At 43.8% G+C, this 12547-nt stretch overlaps 1 protein-coding gene across 4 annotated transcripts in view; it reads left to right on the top strand.

Annotated features, from left to right (window-relative positions):
• The first annotated feature begins 1319 nt into the window (after nt 1-1319).
• LOC111250223 (heart- and neural crest derivatives-expressed protein 1-like) overlaps nt 1320-12547 on the top strand; it is a 16111-nt gene continuing 4883 nt past the window's right edge. Inside the window, exons 1-2 of one of the 4 annotated variants that reach the window (XR_015326559.1) lie at nt 1320-3459; nt 11982-12104. Coding sequence is in view for 3 of the 4 variants with exons in the window: in XM_086987286.1 (XP_086843412.1) it covers nt 2833-3459; nt 11982-12053 (699 nt within the window). In the remaining variant the exon portion in view is untranslated. The remainder of the gene's footprint in view (nt 3460-11981; nt 12105-12547) is intronic. The other 3 variants (XM_086987286.1, XM_022805115.2, XM_086987285.1) reach the window with 3 other exon arrangements.

Genomic DNA, 12547 nt, shown 5'->3' with positions numbered 1-12547 from the left:
ATGGGTTGCTTAGCCCTCTGATACCTCTGATTGTATATATTTAGACAACAAGCTAGTTTATGCAAACACATTTCCAACTGTAACTAACGATAGTACTGTTACTTACCACTACATGGTCTGGGTAAAAATATTCACTATTATGAAGAGCACAGATGGTTTTCAATATCACTTCAATTGAATGTAGTATGTGGAGTGTGCAGGAAAATGATTGCTACATAATTGTTCTGCACGTATAGAGATTACTCGTGTCACTCACAATTCCGCCAGCTTGTATTTCTGCCTTAATAGACCCCACCGCATCTGCCTTAGCTACTATCCTTGAAAATTGTTTCAGACGACTTGATTCCGACATAAAATGACCACGCCCAGCTTCGAACCTGGACCACTTCACGTCTACGTAAATTGCGCCATCAAAAGGATGCGTATTGCTACTTGATAGAGCCATTGCAGCATGTAGTTTTGGCTAAATTTAACCGAAGACGCTTCGCTTATGTCCTAAATATACGTATGCACAAATGGGTTTTTCACCTCATAACTTTGTAGGCATTGTATTCTAACTTATCGTATTTTTAGAACTTTCGACACGTTCCATTGTTCACAGCTGTTAGCTATCAAGATCTTAGACCATACAAATGACATATACAGGTGTCATTTCGTGAGCCTTTACTCTCTTCAAAAGCATCTCCCGTACACTGCCTAGAACCCATGACCTATTGCAACTGTTTTCACCTAATGTGATGTTTGTTTTTTGCTTAATAATTTACCGCCAGCTCGCGAATTTTGCAGCTTTTGTTGTGCAGTCGCTGTCTGACCGTTGTATTTGGCCAATGCGTTTTCCAAAAAGAATCCAATGCAATCATTTATCCTACGATAATAGCATCTCCCCAGCAGCTCGCAGACATCGCGCAGCTCGACCCACAGACAATTTAAGTTCCAACGAGGAAGATTGCTGAATGGGGAATTTTTGGGGTCGTGGCTATTTTGATGACCGCTGATGTTCTGCGCAAGTAAAACGGAGCCCACATAGGCTACTGGTAGAAAAGTGCCCGGGTTTCTTCACCCGCTTCGAGCCCCATACAGGCAAGCTACGCTGGCTGTGCATAGCAATCGAAAACGGAAAGGTAAAATGCTTATACTGTTTAGCAATCGCAAATTCGGCGTCGGATAGCGATTCCAAGCTATGATTTGTAGAAGACCACCTGAATACAAAATAACCCCTGTTCGTATACAACGTTTTCCTAAATAAGAAGCGTTCCCCGTTGCCAAAGGAAATAATCTGAACGATTTCTATCATGTTACAGGGGTAAAACCTTACTACTAGCTTCGTGGCCTGAAAAGTAGAATACAAAGAGCTTGTCTGACAATTAAATATTATCGATTGCTTCGATTACTGACTGACTTCATGGTGATCTCACAAACGACGTTTCTAACCCTACCAGCCCAAGCCTAGTTGACCGTCTTCCAGAAGAGGCCGTTCTAACGCGAAACTAACTACCATGGCAAGGAATTACTGCCGTTACGCGGGCGTTACTGCCTTCCTTCAGCTGTATCGTATTGCAATCGGATCGTCGCTAGAGAAAGATCTCCACAACGCTTTATGGCTCTGAGCAAGCGAGGTACTGGTCAGCAGATCAGAGATCCACTGATGGCCACCCGACCAATAGCTCAGTTCAATGGCAGCGGCTGCAAACCTAGATGGTGGTATCTGGCCTTTTTAGTGGGTTCACTCGAAAGTCACTGCCCCTATCGCTGGTTACAAACGTCCGAACAGCTTCCTCGCGACCACTGCTTCCCTGCTGCTGTGCTCGAAGCGTAGCATAGCGCATATATCCAGACACTACCAAGCGTCAAGCAGGCAAATTGTACAATTTGCGCTGTTGGCTGAATGCAGCAAAGTGACGCTGAGCGCTGACCGCACAAGCTCCGCCCCTAATCGCGTTAGCTCCGCCTCCCACCGAGTGAGCACCGTCTGCGCCGCGCATCGAGTGTCGGCCAGAGCGAACTCCTGTAGGGGACAGTCATCGGACGCTCACTGACAACGGCCGGAGCTTTGCGGAACGTAAGCCAGTCAGAACATTCGGAGTCGACTAAAGAACTGTGCTGGTACGGCGAGGCAAAGGCAACTTCCAGACTTCTGCTCTCTTCAGTGTCAATTCGGTTAGTAAGGCACAGCTGTCAATAGGAACGTCAGTCAGTAGACATTTATGTTTCTGTTTCCCTACGGACCCTTTCGTACAAGCTAAAATGTCCTCAAAAGATAACAAGTTGTTTAGTTCATGTACTCAAGCCTCGCTGCGATGCTGCTAAGGTGAAAAACGGAAGTGGATCCGTAGAGGATGTCGGTGTGACTGATATGAATCGAATGTCCAAAAAGGACTGTGCAAAACTCCTGACAAGGACGACGTTCGCTGAAGCTTTCTGATCGGTGAAGTGTAAAGTGTATAAAAACTACTGAGGTCGAGCATTCTGATCACCATTTAATTTGGAACGAATAATTTCAGGGGTCTCTTTCTACAGCAGTTTTCTACTACGTCACAAGAAATGTTCAGCAGAGCTTAGCCTTTTGTCGGTTTAAAATGCCGTTTGCCGTCGCTGACTCAAGACCGGAGTGACACCTCCGCCTGATTAGCAGAACCGTCAAGTGATACCTTCATAATTACCTTCCTCAAGCTTTTCCTCTTCTTCCAAGGGATTCTTTCCTGCGTCGACTCGTCATTTCATCTCGCTGGTTTGCTAGTAGTGCCCTGTTTCGCGTCTATCCTACCGCGTCCTGTCACGTTTTCACACTGCACTTAGCTCACTGCCGATGTCTATAAACTAACCGGCTGTGGGATGACTACAGCATTGCCATTTCACGCTGGGGCGATGTCCAGTATAAACTCTTACGGTTATTACAGCGACTACGGTGGTGGTTCCGATTATTGGACGAGCAATTCTCCCTATCCTAACTCAGTGAGTTCACATGGCGAGTCGCCAGATCCGTATGTAAGTCCTGCCCCTCACACGCACGGGCCATCGTCTGCGCCAAGATCGTACTTTGGCTCCTCTACGCTGAGTTCGACCACTTCTTACGCGGTTGACAGCCACTCGTACGCTGGCTCCGGAGGTTATCCGGGGAGCGAGCCTAGACTCGAAACCGAGCCCTCGGCCGACGCCCGTCGCCTCGGGCCAAAACGTAGAGTGACCGCCAACCGCAAAGAACGCCGTCGAACAGCATCGATCAATAATGCCTTTTCTGATTTACGTGATTGCATCCCCAATGTTCCCCCTGACACGAAGCTTTCAAAAATCAAGACATTGCGTCTGGCCACCTCATATATCGCCTATCTCATGGAACTGCTCGATTCGGAAAACGCCAATTTGGACGCGCTCACAACGCTTCCCGGTCACGGATTTAAGGCCGAACTTGGCAAACGGACAAGGACGCCCGAACAGGAGGAGCGTCGAAAACGGGAACTTGTAAGTGCAACGAAAAAACGCAGTAACGAGAAATCGTTGCGAACAATATATCTGCAGTTAGCTAGTCGTTCATTAAATTGTTTTAGACAATTTGGTATTATTTTTTTAAATGGTTTAAACATGCCGTTTCGTATGCGGCTACAGTTGATAGCGATTTAGAAGGGTCATTGTTTTATATTTGATGGTTTATAGATCCATTACAAAGTGTTTAGTAGTGCCAATGATAACTGAGAAACTGAAAGCATATGGGGGGACTACATCTATAGTATTCACGTATTCTACAGTCAAACACGCGAGGTTCAGTCTGAAATGCTTTAGCTGTACTCAATAAATTACCAAATAGCTAGTTTAACTAATGTCCATTGTTAATCATGGTGCACTTATAGATTGTTAACTCCGAGCTAAACTCTAAGCCAGATGCAACCCTACTGGTCAACAACCCAGAAGTGTGTCCCACTATTTGTTCGCAGGATTTATCCACAAGCATCGAACACGATTTTCTCTAGTACTTGGTTTGATCCTATGATTTGTATTAAGTGTGAATATGCATGTTCCTCGGTACGGTGCGTGTGTGATCCATTCACGGGCGTCGCGAAACGTTTACAGCGCGACTACATGACAGGTCACACCCCCGCACCCCGATCTGTTTTCATATTCGGCCATTCACAGGCACATCCAAAGTAGCGTCCCTCCCGTCAACAATAGCGTAGTGTCGGTACGTTCAGCGGTTGAAGCGTCGAATAGGTCATGATCCCAACCGCGATTGAGTGCTCAATAGTTCAGCTAGCGGCAGCAAGCCTTTGAAAGGCCATCGCATCGGCAAAAGTTCAAACAAAGCTGAATGGCTTCCGTTATTTTGTGGTGGACGTCTGTCCATAAGTGTTTATATGAAAGCAGATAGGTTACCCAGCGATTGATTGGTTGAATCGTATCAACGCAGTGGGACACCCATGGTGAGCTGTGCCAGTGGTAGTTGAACACAAAAATCGCTGTGGAACTCTATGGAGCTAAGGACGGGGGTGCATGCAAAGTATAGGAGCCCTCCCGGAACAGCGAAGGGGTATTTTTTTCCCTATCAATATGCATAGCTGAGAGATAACTTTGCTGAAACGTCCTGAAATGTCTGTGAGTCGTAGGCGGTGTTGGAGCCGACGACAGGATATTGACATTCATATGGTCAAGTCTGAGCACACCTGCCCGACAAAGGACACCTGCGAAGTGCTTTTTGGCTCAAAGGTCCTATCTAGCTTGCACATCTGGCGCAATCCTATCGACGGGTTGTCGGAAACAACAGCGCACAGAGTAGCTCGGGTTTCAACGTAAAATACGTAAAAGTCGTCCTAAAACTACTGTATATTAATACACTACGAATTAACCGACTTGAAATATTTGCATCCTATTTCTTGGTAAATAATGGTGTGAGCGATACAAAGCTTTCTAAAGAGTCTTGTAGCTATATGTAACGCCTTGTACTATATGTTATCTGGTAGAAGGAAAGTTGAACTGGCTTTTTATACTATAAGTTCGTATCGATAACATTTCTAAAAAGAAGTGAACCTTAACGCGGTGTAACAGTGGTATCGAGCTTAAGCTTGAATTTGTTTTTGGTACCAAAAGCGACGATGATTGTGGATGTCGTTTGCAACACTTTTACGCTCTCTATATCATCAGCGTTCGATCTCTTCGCACTGAATTGACTAGGTGAGCACTGCTGATTGGTGACAAAATTAGGACACCATGGTTAGTGGTCAATCATTACCCTCTAAAAGTTATGCGAAGTTTTCTAAACATTGGCAAACTTAATTCTTAGTTTAATGAAGACAAACGTTTATTGTTGTGCCGAGTTTTCTAAAGCGTTCTGCAGCGCGGACTCAGTTCGATTTAATAATTTCGTCTGGTTCCGCCCAACCAAATTCGACGTAATATCTATTGGAAGCGTATCCTCTTTGGGCCCGGGACCTGCCCAGTTTCTCCATTAGCGATCTAATTCGCCAGGTGTTAGTGCAGTACTGAAATCGGACACGGCTTTTCCGCATCAAACGATGCTTCCATACTCTACATAATACGACTGTGATTTTACTTGCCTGACGCTTAAACGGGCGTCTTCGGAAGGCTGTAAACCGTCACACAACCAAATTAATCGGTCCGGCACAACGCTCCTGGAACTTTCTATGGTGCCTGTCGAGTCACCGCCCCCATCGTCTGCGAATCGGCCTGTTAGCTTGATTACGTATAGTGCTTCTATCGAGCGCTCACAACAACATAGAGAAAGAACATTCGTGGGAACAACAGCGACAAAATGTCTTGTTAGATACCGTTACTGTAGAGGTTAGAATCTGGGTATCTATCAACAGCTTCCAAAGGACATGCGGAAAACACCAAAAGCATAGTGTAAAATAGTATACTAGAGGTTTTTTGAAGTATCTTGAATCAGTGTACACTAATACTTTTTTTCACACGGTCACGGTATCTACTCGCATTTGAAGTATCTCTATAAGATTCAACTATAGAACGTGGTATGTTGTGCCTGATATTCCTTTACTTATATACACGGTTTGTACGCAGATGGTGTCTTCATTGACAGTTGTATTTAAGCCCGTTGAGCTATGCACACGATTTGAATCTATTATAGACAATAATTTTTGACCGGGTCAAGAAATCATTGAAACACCGAACAACTATGCACCCATTGTAGAGCACTACGACCTATCCGATTGACCATAAATGGCCATAGCGTCAGCTGCAGGTTCGTATGCTCGTATTAATGTACTGCAATTTTTCAAAGGGTCTCCCAAGTTGAAGTTATTTAGTTGTAACGAAGTCTGACGCAAATCTGCGCCTGATGGTATCTTCGATAACATTCGAAATAAAATCTTTAATTATAAGAAGCTATCGGTCCTGTTTCGGAACTCGTTTGTATTTTATTTAAGTTGTAGTTAGCAATAGTTACACACTCGACGGTATTGAATGAAGCAGAAAAGGCATTAACTTGTTTTTGGTTGTTGTGGTTTTCGTCCGCCTGCACCTAAACGTTGTTTCTAATGGATCAATGCTCCATTCTATGTTCGACCTACTTTCTCACTTCTGGCTGTTTCGCTCATTTTCCCAGCCTTAGGTCAATTTTTTTCTTATCCAAACTTCTCGCTGTTCCTTTGGCGACCTTCTAAGGCTAGCAAAAGCAAACCGTTTTCTCCATCAATCTCTTTCGAAGAAAATAGAAAGAACACGCTAAAGAAGATGTTTCTTAGGCCGTAGCAAACGCTCGAGCCGTTCAGAGAGAGAGAGAGAGAGCTGTAAATGTTTTTCTACCTTGGTCTGATTCGTTCTTATTTGCTCATCATCGTAATCCTCAAGGATACGGTTTGCTGATGGCAGCAGTGTCTCATCCTTATCTGGTGACTCGAACCTCTTGACAAAGTAACTGGCCAACAAAAAGTTAAATGCTAATAGACGACACCCCTTAAATGTTTAGAATGTGAAATGTGACAGTGATATGCGCTACAAACGCATCGTTCAGTTAAGGTAAATCATTCGAAACGTACCGTTTATGAAAACAATGACCACTTCTACCAAACGTATATAATAATAATAAACGTTATAATAAAGAGCGTGATTTGTGAAGATGCCTAAAATGTTTGCCTCGTAAGTCTACGGTGATTTGTTCGGTTAGACTTGTGGGCTTCTCCCGGAGATCATTTGCGTTTATAGGCAGCTATCTCGGGACCAGCAAACTAATCGATAATTAGGACCTTCTCTTTTTGACAAACGAATTTTGTCGTTGGCATAGCGTCCTTCTCATGCCATAATAATAAAATTCTTTAGTTTTCTGTGCTAATCCGAAAACGCCTCAATAACTCGAACTGATCCCCAATATAATCGAACGTCTTTGTTAGATTAGTTGCAGGTAATACCGGAAACGCTGTTAAAAAAAAGTATACCTAGTTTAACTAAGAGGTAATTCAGGCTGTGTGGCACGCCGTAGATACAGGCCCCCACTGAAACAGATGTTAAACCAGCATACATATAGGTACCCACACGGTTTGCAAGATCGCGTGCAGTAGCAAATGCAGAGTTTTTCAGGTTAGGTTATCAGGATCCATGTATGCTGTAAATGTATATTGCAATACAGAATAAAGTTAAGTGTGCATAGCACCGCTTTGCATCGAGTATTCCACCAACAAAAATGATTGTGTGCACTGCGTCATATACATAAACATTAATTCATTTGAATGAAAATAGTATAGATAAATTATAGTATGATTAAGTAATGTTGCCCGCGTTTCTACTCAATTGTGCCTTTTTTTCCAAGTTTCCATGATCTGCGGCCTGATCAGCATGATGAAATGCAATACCTTCGATCATCTGCATTTTAATGCTATTACCATTTTTGATTAGTTAAAGGTCGCTTAGCACTATTCAGGTGGTATACACAAAATATCCTCATTGTGCCTTCTTTAGTTCTGGATTAACAACTCGAGCGGTATGGTAGATAGAGCCACTCGGTACATACAGGAGAACGTTGAGCTTTTGGAAGTTTTCGCCGTCTCCGAAATGTTCTACATCTACCCGTTTAAAGGAGCGAACAAAACAAAGTGAAACTAGTATACCCCCACAGTGACGCTAAACATAGGTATCGTACTGGTGATAAAAAAAATGACTGGTAAAGCCCAACGCGTTTTATGGGCTGGTCATGTTCACAGTTTCAATCGCTCATCACAGTTATAATTGAAACCTGTGGGTTAGTGTTAACATAAAAGATGATCACACACGTGTCCATTGAGAAAATGCCTGAACGAACCCCCACAAACCATGTTTCACTGTGTTTCTGTCTCTATTCATCCGCCATAACGAACGGGGCATCTTCGACAAGTATTGCATAGCTTTTCTCATTCCGGAATTTTACGGCCATCCCTGCGATTTTCATTGTTCCACTGCGTATAACAATAACCATCGAAGCAGTTCAGATTTATTATATGGGCGTCATTCCCTTGATTGATCCGAATGTATCTATCTCTGCTTAGAGGACTTGTCGGCGACGCAAAATGCTCCGGGACGGGAGAGCTCCACAGCCACCAGCTGAGTGAGTGCCCGTCGGACTTACGCATTCATATTCGCAGATAGACGAGCGTCGCAGTGGGATCGTTCGTTTTTTCCTAAAGCCTCCGGAGCGCCACTGAAAGTGCTACATTATTCAGTGCGACTGGCTCAGCGCTTTCTTTCTCTAGAAACGCGACACCGTCTCACCGTTTGAGTATTCGCGTTGACGACCGCACGCTCTAGTGATTGTTGGCCTGACACTCCGCTTGGAAGTGCGCTGCTGATCTTCTTGGCTAGTGGCGGGCCACTCGATGTAGGTACGAATGTCTTTTTCATTGGTTCAGTCCTTCGGTGCCTTAGGTCGCCTTATTCGTTCACGGCTAGCTAGACATAAACGGGCGAAGCAGCACACACAATCGACAGACAGCGGCAGACCTTAAGCGTCTCGCGTCTGGTAGACGCTGTTCTAGGGGTTCGGATCGTACGCACGTTTCTATCCATTGGCGAAATAAGTCCGCGTATAGCTGCCCAGTAAAGTGTGAAGGCTGTCGTAAGTGTCTAGAGATGGCGAGAAAGCTTATCAGTGGTGCTGTTAGTAAAAGACTGTGATTGTAATGCCTTTAGCCCGTGGATCTCATCTAAATGCTTGTTCGCTGCTGCCGTTACTGTTAGTCATGTAATTTTCGCTCACCGCTGTGCATCGTCTTTTTTAACTTTTGTTAAGGCCGTAAAAATTACGCGACGCCTGTCTTCCTACAACGGCAGTCTGGATATTAACGCCCCTATTTTTTTTTTGTTATTCCGGGGGGGTCGAATGTCGAGAGGAGATGCGATTGTACTAGACGATGAGCAGCTATGACAAATGAACGTATGAACGGCAGGTGATAGAGACAAGTTTCAAGCATAAGCAGAAATCGGTTACAGACCAATTTCTTCTAATGCTAATCTAAAGCGTCAATAAGCCAGATACGATTTTTATATGGTTCTTGCAGGAAAATTACGAATATCTATGGAAAAATAGTGCAACGAGAAAAAGTGGGCTGAAATGAAAAATATATCGAAAACTATTACATCCTCGAAGTTGCAGCTGACATGCAATATTTTGTTTTTTCAAATAGGTGTTGACCCGTCTCCAAGCAGACACCCCGCATATTGGCATAATTGAGTTAGCTAGTAACATGCCCATTTCCTAATCCATTGTAACTTGGCAAAAATCGGCACGTTCCCTGACAGCAGATATGACCACACAGATACGACTGATAATTACTCATTCAACTCCGGTGATTGCATAGAGCCGAGCGATTCATCGGCTTACTTAAGAGCTTCGTATCATCCACGACGATACAGGCGTTCTATAATCGATCAGGTACATCGCTGGGTGACGTTCTCATATCCGAGAATTCGCTCGTATAGGCTCCCGGAGATCGCTGCCAGCCAAATGCGCGATTTTGCGCTATTATGAAGTGTCAGTATTTTTTTCTATGACGCTGTTGGGCCGTACGTCTAATTGACCGTGAGTCGAATGTCGCATTCGCGCTGGTAAGGGTCACGGGAGATGGATACTTATATTCTTATCGGACACGAGCGACAGACTGGCGTGACGGAAACAGCCGCTCACCCAGCTCCATGCTAGGAGCTAGATAAATTGAGCTGATCTTTGTTTCATGTATTGAAGCCAAATCAATGACTTGTCACGAGGTGTACGGCCGATAGCGGTGAACATTTTTTATCGATACGGCGTAAACAGTTTGTACTTTTGATGAGTAATTAACTTAATCCTAATTAATTGATAGTGCTTCTACTTTTTGATGTGTCCGGGGAAATTTAAAACAGCAGGATTAAGTTTAAGTTGATTTGGGCATGAAGAGAATTTGGCGTAGTCGGCACTTACAATCCATGTAACAGTTACTCGACTACATTACAATTGTACCCCATTACTGCTGTTTCATTAGTTATCGCACTGTCCCATACCACAGACATCTCATGCACTAGTTAATTAACATTGAATTACGGTTACTGTTGTTATTACTGAACAGTTGCCGGTAAGCATCGCGCGCTACGTAAGGACGTCCCTATGGGTGTTCATAATGTTATTCGAACGCGTCGCCGCTTCGTTTCGGTTACGGCGAATAGCTTATGGTCCGACGGGGTAATGCAGGGTAATCTTTTCACGCTATAACGTTCGATTCGAACAATTTTATCAGATTACCCCACTCTGCGATAATCCCAGGTCCGCGTCGACGTTCCGAATAGCGTTCAGCGCTCTACTAGTAATCCAGACTACTTTTGCAGCTCCTCCTCGTGTTCGTTGAAAGGAATTAATGCATTGATTACTCGCAGGATTACGGTCTCTCTTATTTATCACTACCTACAGCTGAATCAAAGAGGATCACTAGCGGGGTCTCGCGTTATCCACGTCCAAACGACAGAATCGCTGGGGTCTGATCCTATGCGGCGATCACCACGGAAGTGGTCGTATCGCTACGGCGATACCTATTGGAATGCATCATGTCTTGTTAGATCTCGTTAACTTTTCGCGGCTAAACTAGGTTGTTATTGTAAGCGCTATAGCGGTCGACGTATCTGTATATTCGAGTCAGAGGCTGGTCGGAAACGTGACGACATTTGGGAGATAAAAACCAATTTAAGCTATTCCGATGTGGGACACTGGGCAGAAGAAAAAGGATCCAGAGCTGTCACCGGTGTGCTATCGAACACAAGTACTTACGTGTGCCAGTAGCAACGGGTAGCAGCTGCACTAGTAACAAGCGTCTGTCGAATTGCTTTAGAACGACCTGTTGTTTTGTTACTAATGATCACAAATCAATTATAGCAATTAGACTTTTCGAAATAAAACTGCATACTGTTCGCAAATAAGCTTGTGTAACTGCGCAATATATCGAAAATTAATGATAACAAAATTAGATCATTCTTTTAAACAACAAAGTAGGTTACACAAAACGCCTCTTCTGTTATGCACCAACTTTGATTACGTGACTTTGAGACGTCACGTTCATATTTATATTTTATATATATTTTTACTTTTATATTTATATTATTTAAGGGTAGACAGCTCAGCGCAATACTTTACCTTCTATGGATAAATTATGTGGTGATGTAGGATTTTCGTTCTTTACAACGCAAACGTACCTTGTTGTACAAACCGTGGATTTCATGTAGTGGCAAGTATAGCTGCTCCAGAGGACCTTTTGACATAACAATATTATCACCTTTTTCTAGCAGTATTATAACTGAGTATTATAGAAATCTTATGATGACCCTTCTTAAACGAAACGTTCAGCATAGTCAATAAGGCCCTGCTGCGCAATTAGACTTATCGACAAGGAACGTGACACAATAACCCGGTCGATAGAGCTAGGTCTGCTGTAAATTTTCTCATGATGCGGGATTTAATGTTAAAAAACATGGCATTGGGTTTGGCCAAACTCTAACCAATTATCTCTTTTTTTTATTATGTTTTTCAGCGAAATCCTCCTGCGCGCATTTTCTTTATGGAAATTGTTTGTCCTATCATTTTTGACCGCTTCCGCCGTTAATCAACTGATCCCTGGTTTGGCCCACATACTGTAGAATAGGAAATACTCTGGGTAGGAAGATGTATATTATGGCTACTCCAAGAATGGGTATCCTACCAAGGGTACGCTAAATGCGAAACCTAACGCTTGCTTGGCAGAGAACGTCTGTACTTGCTAATCAAATCAACTGCTTCTGGCGTCAAAACCAGACCACCACGCGCTCTCGGTTCCTTCGAGTCTCATTGCCTAGGAGGAGTGTCTAGAAAAGTTAGGCCGGTCACCCTTAGCTCAGGTTTCGATATTTCGCCCTTCTCTTCTACAGATGGCTATAGCCTAGTCATTCGTGGAAAGGAAGTGGCAAACCCGTGAATCTGTGCCGCGAAATGAAGAGGCTGCTGTTGTACCCAGTGTCTTCATAACGGCAGGAAAGAAAGGAATTGTCAAGAGCGTGCGAGATCAATATTGCGTACTTGAAGAGACACAGTTTAATGGGCTTAACTCTATACACATATATA

This window comes from Varroa destructor, unplaced genomic scaffold (assembly GCF_002443255.2).
Source record: "Varroa destructor unplaced genomic scaffold, Vdes_3.0 BEIS01000004.1, whole genome shotgun sequence".
NCBI classification, from domain to species: Eukaryota; Metazoa; Arthropoda; class Arachnida; order Mesostigmata; family Varroidae; genus Varroa; species Varroa destructor.
This window is presented reverse-complemented; position numbering and strand designations above follow the sequence as displayed.